The following is a 19,573-nucleotide window of genomic DNA, read 5'->3' on the forward strand; positions in this document are numbered from 1 at the left end:
CCCACAGCCGGCAACTGAACATCCACTGTCACTCCACATGCTGCTCGTCCCTCTGTCATATACTTTCCTCATCTCTACCTCCATCTTTTATTTCCTCCCTCCTGCCCTCGGGCCAGTGTCACATCACATCACCTTTCCCCGCTGCCCTTCCCTTTGTCGTGTCCTCACAGGACACTCACCTGCTAGTCAGGTGTGTGGGGAGGAAAGGAGAAGAGGAGAGGAGAGAAGAGGAGAGAAGAGAAGAGAAGAGAAGAGAAGAGAAGAGAAGAGAAGAGAAGAGAGAAGAAGAGAGGAGAGAAAACGAGAGGAGAGGAGAGGAGACGAGAGGAGAGCAGAGGAGAGGAGATTATAGCGTGAAGTTAAGTGATTGATTGAGGCAGAATACAAAGACAAGGTCTAAATCATTAGTGAAACCATTATCGTTGACTGCAGCTTCTCTGTCATATAAATCACTTCTTAACTCACTGCTTTACTCCACTTATTGTGTGAGCCACATCACCGTGAAACTGCCTGTCTGCCTCCACAGTCACATGGCCACTGTGTACGAGTTTATTTTAGAGGTCAGAAAAAAAACGCTGGCACCTGTGTGTGCATTTCTACACCTGTTTGAGCACGCTTACGTTTCAGATATGCTTCTCATATCGCTATTACAGAAAGCATCTGACTTGACTTGAACTGGAGAGGGTGGAGAATGAAGAGGGGATGAGGAAAAAGTGATAGACATATAGAAAAGGAATTTAAGTGATGGATGGACACGGACTGGGGGATAAAAGAAGATGAAGATGGATGGAGGCGGAGGAAATGTCTATAAATGGTAAAGAGAGAAGAATAGGTGCATTTTAAAGAGGGAGAGGGCAAACGGGGAGGAGAGTGTGGCATTTGGCTCGCTGCCGGTGAATTCTCATATGCAATGCTGAATAATGATTTAGCCTAGGCTGTCAGAGATTGGCACACTGCGGAGCTAAGAGGGCGAGGAGGGAAGGGAAGGAGAGAACCAGAGAGAGGAGGAGGGACGGAGGGAGAGTTGAGGTGATGAATAAGGGAGGAGGAGGGAACAGAGGGTGGGACAGGGGGAAGGCCGCAGGAGCAGATGAAAGATGATAGATGGGGTCCGTTGGGCAGTGGTGAGGGGGACGGGAGGGGTGAGGATTGGAAGAGAGGAGTAAAAGGCGAGAGAGGGTGAGGAGTGGGAGAGAGCCAGGAGGAAAGAGGAGAGGAGAGCGAGAGGAGGTAGCTGTCAGGATGATTTGAGCCTGCCCTCAACGGACCCTGACGCTGCACTTTTCCCTGAGCCGCCGTGTGTGTTCTTTCCAGACAGTCCAAATAGAGATCTTGCTCTCAGAGACAGAGCAGGGCAGTGAGCTAAGAGGAAAATGTGAAGTAGACAACCAACCCGCAGCCTTTAAAGGCTTCACACACTTAAAAAAACTATTCTGTCATAGTTCTCTGATCTTAACCACGTTAGAATTTTACCAGATGGAGAATCACTTTCTGTTAGATGACTCTGCATAAAAGAGATTTAAATTCAGGAAAGAGCATTGCTTCGCTTCTTTTCTGTGAATACCAAAAAGTACTTAAGCACTGTAAAAATACTGTCAAAGAACTGGACTGTGCAGAGTTTAGGAATTCGATATGTCATTTTCATGGTTAGAGCTCTGGATTGACTGTTCTCATGTACTGTGTGTGTCACAGTCCTGCACCAAAACAGATGTGTAGGCCAATGGGTACAAAATATAACCAACTTAACCAACTTGTGGTTAAGTTACTATCTACTCTAGTTTCGGTGAGGAGCTAAGGGACATCGACTGTAATAACCACAAATGAAAGTACACAATATACACAACAAGCTAAATGGCAAAATGTAACTTTACAAACTTAAATTGGCAGCTGATAATTCACAAGCATTTAAAAAAAAACAATAAAAATTGGGCCCTTTAAAATAAATGAGTGTTTTTACTTGTCAGTCGTGTTTGAAGTCTGTTTCCTCTGATCAGTCTCGGTCTCTGTGTTTTGTCAATCCACTGTCTTGTGTTTGTTCATATCAGAGACTGTTCCTGCGACAGTTCCTTAAAATAGCATTGCACCCTTTTCACTCTAGTTCAAGTCTCAATATCAATATATGAATCATAACCAGCATTCATCATGGTAAACAGCCATTATGACAGAAGCAGTAAGTATCACCTCGACAACAAACATGTGACCCATTGCTCTGTAATGTACTAATACAAATAAACATGAACTATCACCTTTCCCATTTCCAATAACATGCCAGCATAATAATTATCTCTTCAAAGCAACGGTCCAATAATAATGAACGACAATATCATATTTCCACCTCTTCCTTTCATCTGTCCCAAAAGGCCAAGCACACACTCATACACATTTGACCATAGCCATAGAAATGTCACTCTATCTCTGTATCCGTCCATCATGTGGTTTTGAGACACACAAGAACAGGAGATACGGCTGATAAGTGAGCCCTGTCTCTAGTGATGGACGGATGTGGAGCCGTGACATGTGATGGGCAAAGGGAAGTCATGGTGACTAATGATGAGCCGTGGAGATGTTCATTTCAGCAGGGGCACCAACATGCCCTCCGCCTCGCCCCCCCTCCCTCAGCTGTCTCCCTGCACTTTAATGGCCACTGTATATGAATCTTAATGAAAACATCTCTCTCTCTCTCTCTCTCTCTCTCTGTGACCACCTCTCCATCGATTTCGCCCGCAGAGCCAGAGGAGCGCTTGACAAAATGTGATGCATTATAGATTACAGATTACCATTTTAAATTCCAATCAGGGCCGAAATAGATGAGATGGCCTCAACTATCGCGACCTGCGGTAATAAAGCAACTCTCGTCTGAGGGGCAGTGGTGTTTGTGCAAGTGCAAGAGTGTGTGAGCCGATGCGTTGATATGATTGTTGTGTTAAACTGTTTCCTGAGTTTTTGATGAGATGAACAGAGACACAGCGGAAGCAGACGAAGTCATTGTATAGATGACTCATCCGTCCCAATAAGATGAGTGTGTGCCCGTGTGTAGCTTGAAAAATGAGCGTGTGAACTAATGACCACATCGATTTGATGATTCAAAATGATTGTTGATTGAAACCTCTGTCGTGGCCCAGATAATGCTCACATGTTGTGCGATGGATTACAAGAGGTTTTTGAGCTACAACTGCATTATTTCACAGTGGATATTCACTTTTAAAATGTTGAATCTCTGAGGCGGACTTTTCATTTTGTGTTCAATCTTCATTTACTGATGCTTACACCTCTGCAGAAATCTCACAGGTGTTAACTTTATAGACTGTTGACATGATTATTCATATAGACCCTGTAGTTGCAGAGGTATACACTCTTAATTATGGGGCCTGAGAAAAGGCCAGATATTAATGGGTTAACAATTAGAGACAGACCAGAGAAAGACGATATTTGACAGCAGGAGACGTAGACGGAGCCGCTGGTGTATACGTGTGTGCGTTCCTACGCATGTGTGTCAGGGTTGTTGCTGACAATCACTGGGTGACCACATACTGTACGTATGTCTGCCCCCCCACCCACCCACCCACGTCCCCAACACACACACACACTCAGTCAGCGTCTTCTCTTTGGCCTCTCTGCCCTCCGAAACCTAACAGCTCAATTTCAGCATACCCCTCGCACACACACACACACACACACACACACACACACACACACACACACACACACACACACACACACACACACTAACTCACTCGCAGCGTTGGGTGCCTGTAGACCTAAATAGCTCTGTGCTGTGGGTCACTTGTAAATAACAGTCTATTAGGCTGGAGATGTTGCCACCAACACTGAGAATATCTCACTCTCACACACACAAGTTTGAAGAATCGCTTCTCTAAAAAATGTGACTCGTCATTACGGGAATAAAAGCTAAGAAAAAGTAAGAGACCATAAACATAAAGGCACAAATACTGTATGTGCATAATTCATAAATCAGAGCCTGTTGTTTCTGGGGGTTCAACCAGATTCTCTGCCCCTGGGAACCGACTGGCCTTTAAATAGATGTAACAAGAAAACATGGACGACTGAGGGCGAAGGATGCAGCCAGAAAGAGAGAGAGAAGATCTAATGCATCAAACTGATTCATGCATTAGAACTGTAAAGCGTACATGACAAGTACATGGAGACAGAAGAAGCGCCGTGCCCCCCCCCCCCCCCCCCCCACGCAGCGCAGCGCAGATGTAAAGGAAAACAGAGCAAAGCACAGTGGGCCTTTCCAACGGTTCAGCCTTTCAACAAACAGCCAGCCGGTGAAATATTGATGCTTAGATTCCAACAAAGAAATGTCCGAATGATTTTGGTACATCTGAGTGGGGGAATTTGACGATCTATAATTGATACGCCTGAAATGTTAATAACTTGATGGGAAAGCACCGGAACAGGGACGTTTCGGGAGATAGGGTAAAAGTGTGCGTGTGTGTGTGTGTGTGTGTGTGTGTGTGTGTGTGTGTGTGTGTGTGTGTGTGTGTGTTTGAGTGTTGACCCTCCTGCCTGTGACAGTGGGTTTGCGTCTGCAGCCCCATACATTCATAGTGCCCATTAGATTCCAGAGAAATAGTGGTGCCTCTGATGTGAAGGATGGATTGACAGTCTCTCAGAGTGGGTTAGTGACTGGGGCACTAGTATCCCAGTTATGAGGCTGATCCTGGTATTGATCATAATCGGGATATGGTTATTCAAATCTATGTATTCAGGACAAATACAAGCATCCTGGTTACTAATAACTGTGTTTCATGGTTACAACATTTTGATTCCTGTATGGCGGCTATTGAAAATCATAGCAGACTTGTTTTTATTAAACGTTGAGCCCATAACCTGTGAGTCTGTGTTTAAAGGGGATTATGTGAGCTGGGCCAGGAACCATTTCACATGCTCCATAATCCCTCTAATCATATATTTGTTATCATTTAATCCTTTTTTGTTGTTTTAATATTCCGTCAAATTCCTCTCTGATGCATCATATAGCCATGTTTTCAATGGTGCTGTGCTATTATTAAGATGTGTGTTGTTCTAAACTTTCTGACAGCTTGTTGCCTGTGTAACCTTCCCTCACTGTGGCTGTTTGATTTTCTGTCTGCCTCATCGCCTGCCGCTCTCTCAGTCTCACCATGCAACAAAAGCCAAACAGCCCAAACACAATGCTGGACAACAAATCCTCTAATCTGTGTTTAATTCTTTTTGAAGTGTGAAAACCATCCCGGAACAGTAAATGTGTTGTAATTAGACGTTGATAATTAGAGGCGAGGGACCGAGGGAGGTCCCAGAGTGATTATTATGGGATAGCAAAAGCCAGAAAAACAGGAGGAGAGTGGGCTGAAGTTCACCAAATGCACCCAACAACTCTCACACATGCAGAGACAAGCTGGTGGAGACAGAAACTCTGCAGAGACCGAAGTAAAAGAACACTTCCTCGACCCAACCTCCGAGCAACTTCACATCTCTTAATCCATACTTTTATTTTTCTCTGTTTTTCCATTCATCTCTTGTCTTTCATCTAAAATCGATCCATCCATTCCAGCACACGTCTCCTTACCTGCAGTCCAGCTTCTCTATCTCAAAGTGCGGGTTGAAGTTGAGGACAATGCGTTGCGAAGGCTCGGGGGCCGTGATGACCCAGCGGCAGTTCTGGTGGGGCGGGTACTCCAGCGGGTAGCCAGGTGTGGTGATGTATCCGGCATCGCTGGCATCTAAAAAGCCGCCGCATGGCTCAGACGCTGCGTGAGGGGGAAAGAGAAGGGGGAAGTTATTAGATGATTCAGAAAGTCAAGCAGACGCACAAACATGTTTTTGTTTTGCTTTTGTCCACGACATCACCTTGGGTAAAATATGGAAATCTTTATAATAGGGTTAAAGTGATAAAATTCAGGTGGTTCACATACTGAATAAGGTCACTGATTAGTGTTTAAAAATGTGATGAAAAACAACTAAGACAGGAGACGTTGAGAACATCGGAGGGGGGGGGGGCTAAAGGGCAAGAAGTGACCATTCAAAGAGAAAACTTTCTGGCAAAAACAAAGGAGGACCAATCAGATAAGCCACCAATATCAACATGGCGCTATAATAACTTCCCTCACAACAGCAGATAAAAGTCTAGAGCATCAACAGGGTCAACGTTGTTTTCTTATCGAGACTGACCAGGTGGACGTCAACGCGCTCTATGAAGTCATTCAAATCAAATCGAATACATATTTGTTCATTATTCATGATTTGACACAGGAGGAAAAGAGGCAAAACAGATAAAATGCAGATAAGAGTTGTGTTTGCAGAGACAGGATGTGAGGAACACAGATGTGTGTGTGTGTGTGTAGATGTCTCTGTGAATTTGGAGTCAAGGTCAATGTAGCATCATGACGTACAATGACTCCATTCTGACCCAAGACTGACGCACACACACACACACACACACACAGACACACAGAGCTGACCAGATGCCACCGTTACTGTCTGCGAGCGGATCCACTTGTCAGTGGTCATACATCTGTGTCATGTCATCAACAATGCCACTCATTCAGTGCTGCAGATGTAGCCCCACATGGACGGGTAACTCATATATATCTGTGACACCCACCGACATAACACACACAACCCCACTGTATTACACTGTATGGCCTCTATTGTGCACCACGCTGGCTGCTCGGTTTGATTGACTACTCAGCCAATTTCATGAGCTGAACTCCTGTCATTGTTTAAGATCCGGAAAAAAACCTTAACCTAAACCATACTGGTGGACATACGATGACATCCGTCTTTGTTAAGGCCAAGCACTTCTAACATAATGGCAGCATCTGAGCCTCTATCTGCTGGAGGAGACTGTTTTTCACTTTGCTCATTTAACATCCACAAAATAACACGTCGGAAGATATAATGTCTGGTCTTTCAGCACTTGCAGACAAATGACTTATTTTAGAAATATATGTATCTTAAATGTTTGTTACTTTTGAAAGAACTACAATATCCAGGGGATATGTCTGCATGGTACAGTGATTGCATTAGTACATTTCGGCTTTAGAGTGTATATTCATCTTCCCACTATCCAGAACTGACACCAAAATATCCAAGATACGAAAGCAGGCAGTGTGCACAGTAGTGGGGGATGAACCTGTGGTACCCATGTCCACTGATATATGTTTGACCAATCACGGGTCAGTCTCAGCTGTCAATCATGACATTTAACCTTGTTTTTATAACATCAAATCACTAATTAAAACCAAACTTTCCAAAGGAGCACTCGAACAAACATCAGTATGATAAGAACTACCCCAAATGACAAATGTGATGTCAATGTCCCATCTACCACCAAGGGGTTAATGACTTATACTTCAGTCATCAGGGGGCAATCGAGACACTTTGGCTTCACTTTTAAGGAGCAGTCATGTCGTCCATCTTTATATAGAGTCTCGGAGGTGGGACATGATGGTCACTCTAATAAAAGCAGCATGTTTGTCTGCTGCTCGCTGGGAAGCACAGAAAGAGGATAAAACACACAAGAAGCTCACAAAATATCTTTGTAAGGTGCCGGGCCCCAGTGAGCTGCCAAAACAGTTTCAGTCCACCTTGGTATTGATTCTACAATTCTCTGAAATCTACTGGAGAGATAAAAAACTAAACGGTGGTGGTGGAGGAAAGAGCTGTCCAACTGGTCTTTGCACAAGTCTCCCTTTGGCGTTCAACTGGTTTGAGATGTGGTGACTGCGAAGGCCATGATTCATTTCGTCAAACCTTTCCATGACCTCTCCTGCCTGTTGTCGTCCTGTTTCCTTCACTCAATTTACAGCGTTTTGTTTCATTTGTCCCCCGTTCTGCATTCGAACAATCATTCCTCTGTCAGTTCAGACTCAGTGTGCCTCTACAAACACCAACCTGATAAAAAAACCAGCCACTGTATTTATTATTTATTGCCACTGTGCTGAGTGGGGTGACATAGCCAAGTCAAACTACTCAGCAGAATACAACATGTTTGAATGTTATAAATAGAGCGGCTACTGTAAACCTATCCTCCTAAAGGGAGTAACTGTACACATTCAACATTAACACACACACACGCACGCACGCACGGCATAAACACTTTATCAGGTGCAGTCTTCGTAAACAAATTCAAATAGACAAACAAATACACCAGGAAACGCTGACGATCACATTTTGTTGTGTCGTGGCTGCAGCTACTGTACGCAGGCACGTGGACTGATTGATATTTACTCATGCACTTCAGAGTCGGCTGGAGAAGAGGGAGGTGTGGGTCAGTCAGACACTGGGGCAGCTTTATCTGTTATCTACCTCACCCTGTCTGCAAATAATTAGTGATCACCCCTCTATATCTCTCTCTATCTATCTATCTCTACCTCTATCTCTATCTCTCTATCTCCGTCTGCCCCCCCCCCCCTCATGCTGTGAGCCAACTAGTCCTGTCTGTCTCCTCCTATCTGTTTCCAATCTCCTTGGTGACATTCAGTAAAACAGGAATAGAGTTACAGGGCCTATGTAACCCGGCCAGACGCATTTCATCTCAGCACCACCTGGATTAGTGCTTAACCACTCTGGAATCTCACAGCAGCATCAGCCAAACACCACTTTTAGCACAGCGCTTTGCAAACTGTATCCGCCGGAAAAATCTGGGATATGCAGAGAGGCGGCGCAAGGGGGAGAAACTAAAGATTGTTCGATAAATCTAACAAACTAATAACTTAATGCTCTGCAGCTTGGTTGTTATCGGGGTGGGTCGAGAACTATAAGAGCCAAAACATGATTTTATAAGATTCAGTCCCTGCACAAGACTCTGGTACAGGCAGTGGAGTGTTGTTCTTCTTTTTCTACTTCACTCTTTACTTTACTTCTGCCTATATCTGACTCCAACAGCCAACTGGCGGATATACAGTGGCTGGATTAGATAACTAACACTAAGATACAACACTCTTTTTGAGACTATATTCGAGATTATTGTTCATTTATCTATTATCACTCTTCAACTTTTTACTTGAGCAGGTTTGTGTCTGTATCACTCTCGTCTTTTCTTCCACTTTTCTAATTTTTTCAGACTCCCCCTCATCTTCTTCTTCTCCTCCTCCTCTCCTCTCACCTCTGGCATGCAGCCGATGACGACAGCACCTCCAAGCGTCAAATGAACATGGTCGGTGTGACAGAGAGGCAGATGCTCTGTGTGTGTGTGTGTGTGAAGTATTGTGTCTACTCCGCTTCAAGGGTCCATTAATCTCTGGACTCATCACACACACACACACAAAGTAATTCATTTATCACATCCAAACAAGGCAAAGGGTGTCACAAACATCTTTTGAATTTTAAGTGAATGTGACATTGTTTGTTCAATTGGTGCACACATACACACTTATAGATGTATACATACAATAATATGATGCTGAGGTGCAGATTATCAATTATTTTAAGTTCCTACAAAAACATTTTTCTTTTGGGTAGAACAGCTAACTGCTGTCTTTATTTCTAAAACCAAGAAACCTGTCTGAATGCAACATCCATCCAACACTGAATCTATAGCTGCTCATTGGTATTCCACTCTCCGGCAGCCTGACCTGTACGCTGCGGAGAAAGTGCAGTGGGCGAGTTGGAGGACAGTGGAGATGCTGAGTTGGGAAAATGCCTGAATTCATGTCAAGAATTATCAAACAGGTAAACCTAAGAGAGACGGAGAGTGACAGAAGATGAACTGAAGCGGCCTTAATGCAGATGATTGCAGGGTTGAGAAAAGAGGAGGAAGGAGAGAATAAAGGGGTTGCAGTTGCCTCAAGCCTTTAAGGATAATTTACCCCACTTGATTTTATTCTTTTTAGCAATGTTGCATTGAGCCCAGGCCTAAAGGAATCCTCTGTGAGTAAAATGTCCTCACAACTTCTTTATATTATGACAAAAGCTATAAAAATGTGATCTGAGAAGTTAACTTTAGTATAGTTGTACGATTCTCTGCTTCAAGCAGCTGCATACGTAGGTGGCCGCCTACCTAAATTATTCAGACCATTTACTCAAGTAAAAGCAGAAGCACTACAATGTTAAAATACACTCACAACTATAAGTTCTACAGTAGTATCAGCAAAATGTACTTGGACACGACATAGTAGAGTGTAAGTGTCTCATTGTATTCATGTTTATGTCGCAGTTCTACTGTTACCTAATTCATGAACTTTTGTGTAGTTTGATTTGTAAAAAAGTTATATGCTGGCAAGTTGTTGTAGATATTACACATACACATTATTATGAAAAAATGTTGTATACATACACAGTATTATTATTATAATTATTATAATGTGAAAGTAATTACAGAGGGGGGCATGGGTGGAGTCTCTCTCTCTCTCTCTCTCTCTCTCTCTCTCTCTCTCTCTCTCTCTCTCTCTCTCTCTCTCTCTCTCTCAAACCTACATTCTGTCCTATCAGTAAAAGCCATAGTGCCCAAAAGTATCTTAAAAGCATAAGAACTTTGCTTTTGACAAACGAATAGGTATGAACAACACAACATGGAATGACTCAAGTTGAGAATGAGTAAAACTGCACTGAAGCACAATACCCAGGCTCAGCTCAGGTTCTTGCTTCAGTCCACCACAGACTGTGTTTAAGTCTGTAGTGAGTTGGTACTTTTACGAGATGAATCAAAAAACAACACATCTAAAACACCACAATTTTCTTTACTCCGTCTCTGTTTGTCTGTCGCTCAGTGACGACAACCCTTCCCTGCTCTTGACCCCGGACTTCACACAACGCAGCTTCTCTCTCAACCACATCGGCGTGTGTGATCTTCAGGGAGTGGTTGTATTTAGACCACATATTCACAACAAAATGCACAAACACAAACCGCTGAACATCGCTTATCCCCCTCTGGCTGAGGCATCAATGGGTTCAGACCACACACACACACATACCCACGCAGAGACACACACCCAGGATAAGCAGCAGTAAACGATGCTAAGCAGTCAAGCAGGGATATGAGACAGGTCGCTGCATTATTTATGGCTCTACGCCACGTTCAGTGTTGCCTCCTGATAACACCTATTCAGCAACTTTTTCCCTTCACATGCACATACCTCAACACAGACACACACAGATCCACCCATACGGTGGAAATCAAAACGTGTACGGAAATGCATGCACAGCAGAGGGGGCACACAAAACAATCGCACAAAGTCACAAGCGTTACACGCTTCAACGTGGAGCTGCTTTGCAAAATGGAACTATCCTTGTTTGTTAGACCCGGATGCAAATTCTCTGACCTTGTTTCTAAGCTCTCTTACATATTCATTTTCCCTCCGAGTCTGACTTGACCCTGAAGAGACACTTTTCGAAATCCAGATCGATTTTCTTCATCCGGGGGAACTTTGCATAACCCTTGCTCATTTCAACTGGTGCGGGCCAGTAAGAAGAGCATTGGTGTTTTTAGTGTTCCTGTATGAAAGTGAGGAAGCTGACCAGCTAACCAGAGAGCTCATTATCCACCAACACTGGTCCCAATACTCAAAACAGTAGAGTGAGTCACATCATTTTGACCTCGTAGGAAACAGGTCCCGGAATCCAACAATCCAATCAATAGACTCTGAACATCTGCATCAAAGCCCGAGGGGGAAAGAAATGCTAATTCTTCCATTGATTTCTTGGCATTTTTACAATTTGCGGTGCGTTTTCAGGAGGATGGTTTTTGGCTCCGGCATCTCGAAGCACTCACAAAATGCTTCAGGCACCGTTACCTTAAACGGAGGAAATACACACACATTTGGAGTTTTAAAAGCTTTTGTATGACTCCGACAAAACACTGAAAATAACAGCCCGAGATGTCTTCTTTGGATCAAAACCAAGGAGCTTTTTAGTCACCGAGACCCGACAAACCTCAGGAATGGACAGAGAGAGGGAGAGAAAGAAAGGGAGAAGGAGGCAGAGCAGGGCGAAAGGGGAGAGAGCAACGCCAGAACATCTGTCTCTCATCATCTGAAAAGAGAAAGTCAGCAGCTCAGAACAGCTCACTGGACAAAAAAATACAACTCACACACACACACACACACAGACACGCACACACACAAACAGGTGGGGTTGTGCTTTTCTCCAGGTGACCTGCATTAAGCCACAGTGGAAAATTACAGAGAGAACGGTGTGTGTTTGTTGGAGTGTGTGTTAAAATAGAGAAAGGGAATGGCGGAGGACTACAAAGGCTCTGAGAAACACAAAGAATGATGGGAAACTGGAGAGCAGAGAGATGAGGACTCGAAAAAAAAAATAAAGGATGAGTGTGTGATACAGAAAAAGAACTGACAAGAGAACAAGCTGCTCCGCTCGAGAGCAGAGACCTTAGGTGACCTACGGAGATTTAGAAAGGAGAGAGAGATAATAGGACGGAGTACAGGAAGGTAGAGAGAGAAACGAAAGATCTTTGACAGAGAGAGAGCGGCAGCGGATAAACTGAAAAGATAACTGAAGCAGAACGGTGTGTGTGTGTGAGAGAGAGGACGAGCAACAGAGTGTAAAGGAAAGGAGGTAAAAAATGATGTTCGGAAATGACTGGAGAGAAAGAGTCTCAGGTTAAACTAGAGTAGCACTTTCCGTACCTCCGCCAGCGGTCCCCTTAGGAAACCACTTTTAAATTCACTAGATCCAGATTTATAATTCTGGATCTGCACCAAATTAACACGCTCATTAATATCAGTCCCGTAAACACTTTCTTACAAAGTACATTAAAACTATTTCCTCTCAACCAACAGCCAAGTTTGTTTCTCTATCATATTCAACAAGTCTTCAAAAGTAAAACATCTTAATACCTAGTGTGTCCATTCTCTCTGGAACAACACATATAAGGGTTTTTCTGATGCGACGCCCCTGATATCATTTGTCTATATCTTCTAAAACTGTCACAAATATAAGAACAGCTTGATAATGTTCCAACAGGTGAAGTCTACCCCAGCCTCTCCACACAGACAAACACTATATATATTAAAGACCCCTCTATTACTGCCTGTTTTTGACGCTCTATATGTTTCTATCAGGCCCACTTAACTTGATATTGTGTTATTTATGCATTTCTATTTCTACATTTTTATTTAAACCAACGGACATCGGGTCAAGTGCTCTGATAAACCTGAAGATAATTCAGATGACACAACCAGGACTTCTTGTTGAGTTTGGTTTACAACTGTCTGTTCCTGTTGTTTTGTAAGAACACGTATCCTCCAATCGGCCAATCAATTCTACAGAAATAAAGGTTCAAACAACACAAAGTAGGTTGTTCGTCTTTTTGTCTAGACTTCCATAATTGAGCCTTATTCTCTTCCAGGCTGAGAAAGCAAGGATTGAGGGGAAACAACAACAACAAGGGAGTGAAACAGTAAAAGAGATTTCCCACCGCTGCGAAAGTGAGACCAAACAGAAGGTGAGCGAGGTTTCTTAATCGGAGCGAGGGAAAACACTGACACGGGGAGGTGTGGAGAAAGAGACAGAGTGCGCCAATAAAGGAGAGGTGAGGCGCCATGAAAAGAGAGGAACAACAGGGTGATTCAGCGTGAAGGGAGAGAGAGAGAAAGGGGAAAACAACGTGTGGCCTCGCACGGCACTGCTCTGGAGGGACTACAGAGGACACAGAAGGCTTAGCTGGTACACACACACACACACACACACACACACACACACACACACACACACACACACACACACACACACACACACACACACACACACACACACACACACACACACACACACACACACACACACAGGTTTTAAGAGAAGTGTGGACAGGCAAATAGTCTCATTCGAAGGATTTCCACGATCTCCCCTTTTCCTCTGAGGACCTTTGTTCTGCTCTCACACACACACACACACACACACACACACACACACACACACACACACACACACACACACACACACACACACACACACACACACACACACACACACACACACACACACACACACACACCTCACATCTCCCCATCCTCCCTAATTACTCCAGTCATTACCAATGGCCAGTGAAGACACTAGAATACTAGCAGTTTACTAATGACATGATAACTGTAATTAGAACATCCTGCTGGACCCAGTAATTGTCCTTTCCCTTTTACAGACGAGAAAGAGACATAAAGAGAAGGAAGAGAGTGCGCAGAGGGTTAATTGTCTAATGTAGGTTGTTGATATCAGTGGACCGGCCCCGCTGTTAGGCCTCCATTACTGTTATAATTGAAAAGAAAACAACAATGTCCTCTCATTTGATGCCCAAATTTATTTATTTATTTATTCCGTTGGTTTTTTTAGGTTGCATGGCTAATTAAATCTGGATTTTCATGGATTTTCCTTCTACTCAGATGTGCTTTAAAGAAAAGGAAAAGGTAAAAAAGAAAAAAGATGTCAGCCATCTGAATCACGAGATTGAAAAAAAGAATGAGCCTTAATCATGAGAACCTGCCGGAAAACACCTGCTGCCTGCGAGATGATTAAAAAGAAATCAGTTTTGTAGAAAGTCTGCGGCGGCAGCGTGTCACCTGTCAGACTCACACTCGCTCGGCTGTCTCGCGCACAGACATTTCAGTCTAATCAGGACAGTAAAAAGACTGTTTTCGTTTGAGATGGAGAGGATATTTATGGACACTTTGTGGAAAACTGTTGCCATCCATGTTTCCAAAATGGTGACGTATAAAACCAGTGTGTGTCTTGATAATATACTACATTTGAGCCAGAAGACCTCCTGTGCCTGATAGAGCAGAGGAATACGTCTGGGTTGCTTTACTGCAGGTGGCTCCACTCAACTGCTTCACACTCTGCTGCTCTCCTCTTACTTCACTATTGCCCTCTCTCCTGCTCTCTCTGTTTCTTTCCTTTCTTTCCTCTGTGCTCCAAAACTCATTTAAGATTCTTTACTCCCTCCATCTTTTATTGTTTCTTCTTCTCTCGCCCTCCGTCCTCCGCCTCTGCTCCATTTTTTTCTCTGTTTATTGCTTTGTTGTTTCTCGAGGTGCTTTTGCCGCCGGGGACGGGAGTTCACAGGTCGCGTGGAAGCATCACAAACAGACTTTAGATTATAATTTCCTGCCGTCATTATCCGAACGCAGAAGAAAGAGCGAAGGGAAAATGGGAATTGAAACAATTAGAATGAAATGATGGGGAAATGCAGAGAAAAACATACAAGACTAAGCTGATTCCATACTCACTAATTGTCCTTTCTTTTTATAGGCCGCTCATATACTTTGCTGCTAATATTGAACATTCACTCACTCACTCTTTTTTTACAGTTTATTTGACTTGCCATAATATACTGCTGTATTTTTACCCTTTTTCTTTCTCCATATGCACTGAGTAATTACACATGGAAACCCCAAATTACAGTGGCGGAAAGAAATGCAGCTAAATGCATGTTTTATAGGATTTAATGTCTGTAATATTTCACGCTCATAATTGATTTTCTTTTCCCGACACAAAGTGATTACGTTGTGCAATTGTGTCAGAGTTGGTTTATTATGTAGTGAGCTGACGCTGGGTGTGAATATATTCTTCTTTTTCTGAACAAAGGACATGGATGGTTTGCTTTATTGATGCCATCATGACCTGGTCCAATGCAACATTTAATTATTACAAGGCGCTGACCCCCCACGGGGCATCACAGCACCTGGTTCTGTGAGACTAGAAAAGCTGGAGGCTAGAAAAATAACAAATTCATTAGAAACCCAATCACGCTCACACTGGTAAGTTCGTAAAATGTCTTTAAATTCTGCACAACAATGACCCGGCGATTAAAAAAAACGCTGCAGCCTGAAGCACAAATAACTGAAGTGCAATCACGTTCAGAATTGATGAAACCTGTATCATAAGTGGGTGGTGACTTTCTCACCCCAAAATGCGGGAAAGAAATTCCCTCCCCTTCAGTTTCAGACTTTCTAAACCAGGCTGGTGGGAGCCATGAATAAAAAACAGTCTCATAAAGCAGCCCTCGGTGTATACCTGTGGGGCAATTTATCCTACTGCTGGCTTCCTACTTCAGCGAGCATCGCAGCGAGCCTGTTTCATCAAGCTGCATATTTCAGAGGAGACACTATGGAGGCCGACAGCTGGTCTTGAGTGGCCAATTACGTCCGTTTATCTCCCTTCCAGGCACAGCTGTGATCAAACAGAATGAAGAAACAGGATCAAACAGCGAGGCTAAAAAATCGGTCTTCCGTTTGCGTCACTTCTTCTTCTTCTTCTTCTTCTTCTTCACAGCTCTCCCTCCGCCTGTCCCCTCCACTTCCTCCCCACTGTGCTTCCATCCCTCCCTCCTGTCTCTTGCTATATATATATACACTTTTTTTTTTTAAGTCTGACGATGCTTTCCTTGCTCATCTCTCCGGAGACAACCCGAGCGGAGGCATCTGCTAAAAGTTTACTGCTGAGGAAGCTTCAATCCTGTGCATAGCCTGCTGCTGAGCATGTGTGTGTGTGTGTGTGTGTGTGTGTGTGTGTGTGTGTGTGTGTGTGTGTGTGTGTGTGTGTGTGTGTGTGTGTGTGTGTTCCAGTAGATCTCAGTGTAGCAGGGGGAGATGTCGAGGAGAGCTTGATCGAGGCCCCCCCCCCTGGTAAAGTTAAGGTTAATCTATGGTTAACCTTTTTTTTTGTCAAGTAAAAAACAAAACATAGCAACAGGTTGTCATACCTGAACACATTATTCAATGGCTTTACTAGATTATTTTATGGAACTGGTGAGGTCATGATAAGAAGAACTACTTGGTTTAGGTTAAATTAAGATTGTGCTCAAAAAACAATGGTGACTAATGGAGACGGAACAGAAACCACATTTAAACACTTTGTCATTTCACCCTGAAAACCAGTTTCCAATGTGAATTTCACTGCATTATAAGAATCTCAGCTTTGACACTGGCTGTTAACATGGGTCACTTTACACTGTTGATCAAATGACAAGATACCAGGCTCAGGAGTGGCTGCACATTTTATATACAGTGGCAGCAGTTATCAGTTAGTAGAGAAAAACCTCCACATTCAGAGGTGGTACATGGCTCCAGCGGGTTTTATTCACACAGGCCTGCTCTGACTGCCAGGTCTCGGGTTGACATGGAAATATCCACACAGACCAATCTGCTCCATGGTACATATCTTCTCACATTCAAGGTGAAATGTGATGCAGAGTATATGCCTCCACTGTGCTCTCTCTCTCTCTCTCTCTCTCTCTCTCTCTCTCTCTCTCTCTCGCTGCACGCTGTGTTTCTCCAAAACAACATTTGGCAGACGGGCCACTCAATCCAAGTCATGAGATCTGCAAAAAGCCCCACGGCTCACCTCCAGAATAAGCCTTAAATCAAAACAAAAAAACAGCTTCTCCACACACATGCACTTTTTCAGTCGCCTCTTTTTGCACCTTAGCACACACACACATGTATCTCAGAGCAGAATGTGGCCCTTGAGGAGTAATAAAAAAGGGTTTAGCCAAGTCTTCAGTCTCTTTCCTATGATAAACCAACAGCAGCAGTGAGACTGTGGAGATTATTACTACTTATAATGAACCCGGATGTCAGTCAGTCTCTTTGAAAATGCATAAAAGGGATTTCCACTGTAAGATGAGTTATAATTTGTATTTTATTAACAACAATTCGGTTAAAACTAGTCCACGTTCTCAGATCGGATTGGCTGAGACAAGTTCCCTATAAATACCCACCTGTAACATAACAGTGGATTTAAGTACGGACGCCTCGATCACCACAGACATAAGTGTTTAACCGAGCGAGCTAAAAACGCGTCTGTGCTGCGCGGAAAAGCTCGAGCAGTTTCCTCCCTGTGCGTAAAGATTGTTTGGATACGCACGAAGACGCATTGGACCGGTGAGCGACGAGCGTTTGCCGTTTTCTGTCGTGCCACTTTTAATAGAGTGCAAAGCGCGGATCGTTTCTCACGTCATGTGCGTGGAGGTGGACCTGCTGATAGGTGTTAACGCACCGGACAGCCTGCCCCGCATCGCTCACGCGGACTCGCGGAGTGACAGACCTCCGCATGCAGCCGCTGGAACCGGCGCTGGTGCTGCAAGCCTCCGGTAGCCGGGGAATCGGTCCGATTCCCCGGCTACCGGAGCCACCAGCTCTGCGCACTAACCCCACAAGCCCCGCGTGACCAAATTCAAGTAGCTGCCAGGCTTTTCAATAAAAACTCTGAAGTAGGAGTAAATCATACAGTGACACATATTGAGATTGAACAAGCGCGATAAGGTCACATATGAACTCCCGAGTCTGAACCTTACGCACCAGCTGACAGCGGTAGTTAGTCCCTCGGTAGGAATATAACAGGAGCATTATAGTGATTTTTCATTATTGAATAGCTCTCCGGAGATCAGTCGTTGATCAAGCAGCAGATTAAAATCCACAGATTATGATAAAGATGTTTCCTGACGCCAGCAGCAGCAGCACCATCAGGGTGGGACACTGATACTTGATTTGTAAAGATCGCAATGTTAGAAAGTTTGCTGCGTAAAGAAACATGTGGCACCAAATACATAAAAACTCGGTGTTGTGGGACAATTAAAGGATTTAGTTCAATCATTAGAAGTTTATTACTTTTTCTATTTTTACTTCGTCACCTCTGGTGTTAACGCCAATCGAGCGAGATGGGTCAATTCTGAGAATGGCCCTTTATAGCCGGGGTCTCCCTCCCGAATGTCCTAAAGCTTCAATATTAGTGTCCCTCCGCACTTTATGTATCATTATTTTATTTAAAAGGGAAATATATGTAAGGGGGGGTGCATGTAATAAGAAAATTCGTAATGGTTATTTCTCCAGGATGTTATTTTTTACGCTCATTACGCATTTTGGTTTGAAGGGGAAATATATTTTCTTCTCAGAAACAAACGTCTCTGCTGAGTCTTACATGCTCGTAGTGGTGCTGTGGGTGTGAGAGGTGTCTCTCTTTGGGGAAAAAGAAGCGGTTTAACTTCCATTTAGCACCTACAAGTGACACGGATTAAAGCGGGCATGCAGGGAAAGTGTCAAAACCTACCTCCTTCTTCTGCTCTGACTGGAGGCGAAAGAAAAGCCAGTAAACATCCACAGAGCCATATGAGTAAATCCATCTTCTCTCCTCTCATGTGTGGGGGAAAAGTCACTTATTATCTTCTTCTGTGGTTTTAATATGTGAGAAGTTTGTGATCCCACAGTCTCCTTTCCCACAGTCTCCTTTTCCACAGTTTTCTATTTCTCTAGTGCGCAACACGACCGGTGCCCAAACTCCTCCACAAATGCGTGTGCTCTCCTCTCCAACAATATCAAAGTGGAAAAAACTGTAATGTTCGTTTAGGCTGTGTCAGTGTGTGTGGCACCACGTCTTCTGTCGAGGAAACTGGCCTGAAATCAGCGCAGTTCGTCCGGTAAACACGTTTTTAAAGTCGCGAAATCCATGTCGGTGCTCAGGGTCGACAGCACCGGGTCCGTGTGTCAGGCAAGACGCGCGTGGGGATACAGACCTGACACGGCTGAGAGGGAAATTACAAAATTCAAACAAAGTAAAAAAAAAAAAATCACTTGTTGGATTCACCGGGAACCATCAGAAGAATCTACCGGCAAAAAAAAAA

At 43.8% G+C, this 19,573-nt stretch overlaps 1 protein-coding gene across 4 annotated transcripts in view; it reads right to left on the reverse strand.

Annotated features, from left to right (window-relative positions):
* Window positions 1–19,573, reverse strand: part of LOC117755210 (neuropilin-2-like) — a 90,780-nt gene that overhangs the window by 70,666 nt on the left and 541 nt on the right. For all 4 annotated transcript variants that reach the window (XM_034574799.1, XM_034574796.1, XM_034574798.1 and 1 more), the window contains exons 1-2: window positions 19,003–19,573; window positions 5,573–5,753 (exon numbers count right to left, since the gene is read on the reverse strand). The exon at window positions 19,003–19,573 is cut by the window's right edge. In XM_034574799.1, the coding sequence (XP_034430690.1) occupies window positions 5,573–5,753; window positions 19,003–19,090 (269 nt within the window). In that variant the 5' untranslated portion in view covers window positions 19,091–19,573. The remainder of the gene's footprint in view (window positions 1–5,572; window positions 5,754–19,002) is intronic.

Source organism: Hippoglossus hippoglossus, chromosome 21 (genome assembly GCF_009819705.1).
Source record: "Hippoglossus hippoglossus isolate fHipHip1 chromosome 21, fHipHip1.pri, whole genome shotgun sequence".
Classification (NCBI taxonomy): Eukaryota; Metazoa; Chordata; class Actinopteri; order Pleuronectiformes; family Pleuronectidae; genus Hippoglossus; species Hippoglossus hippoglossus.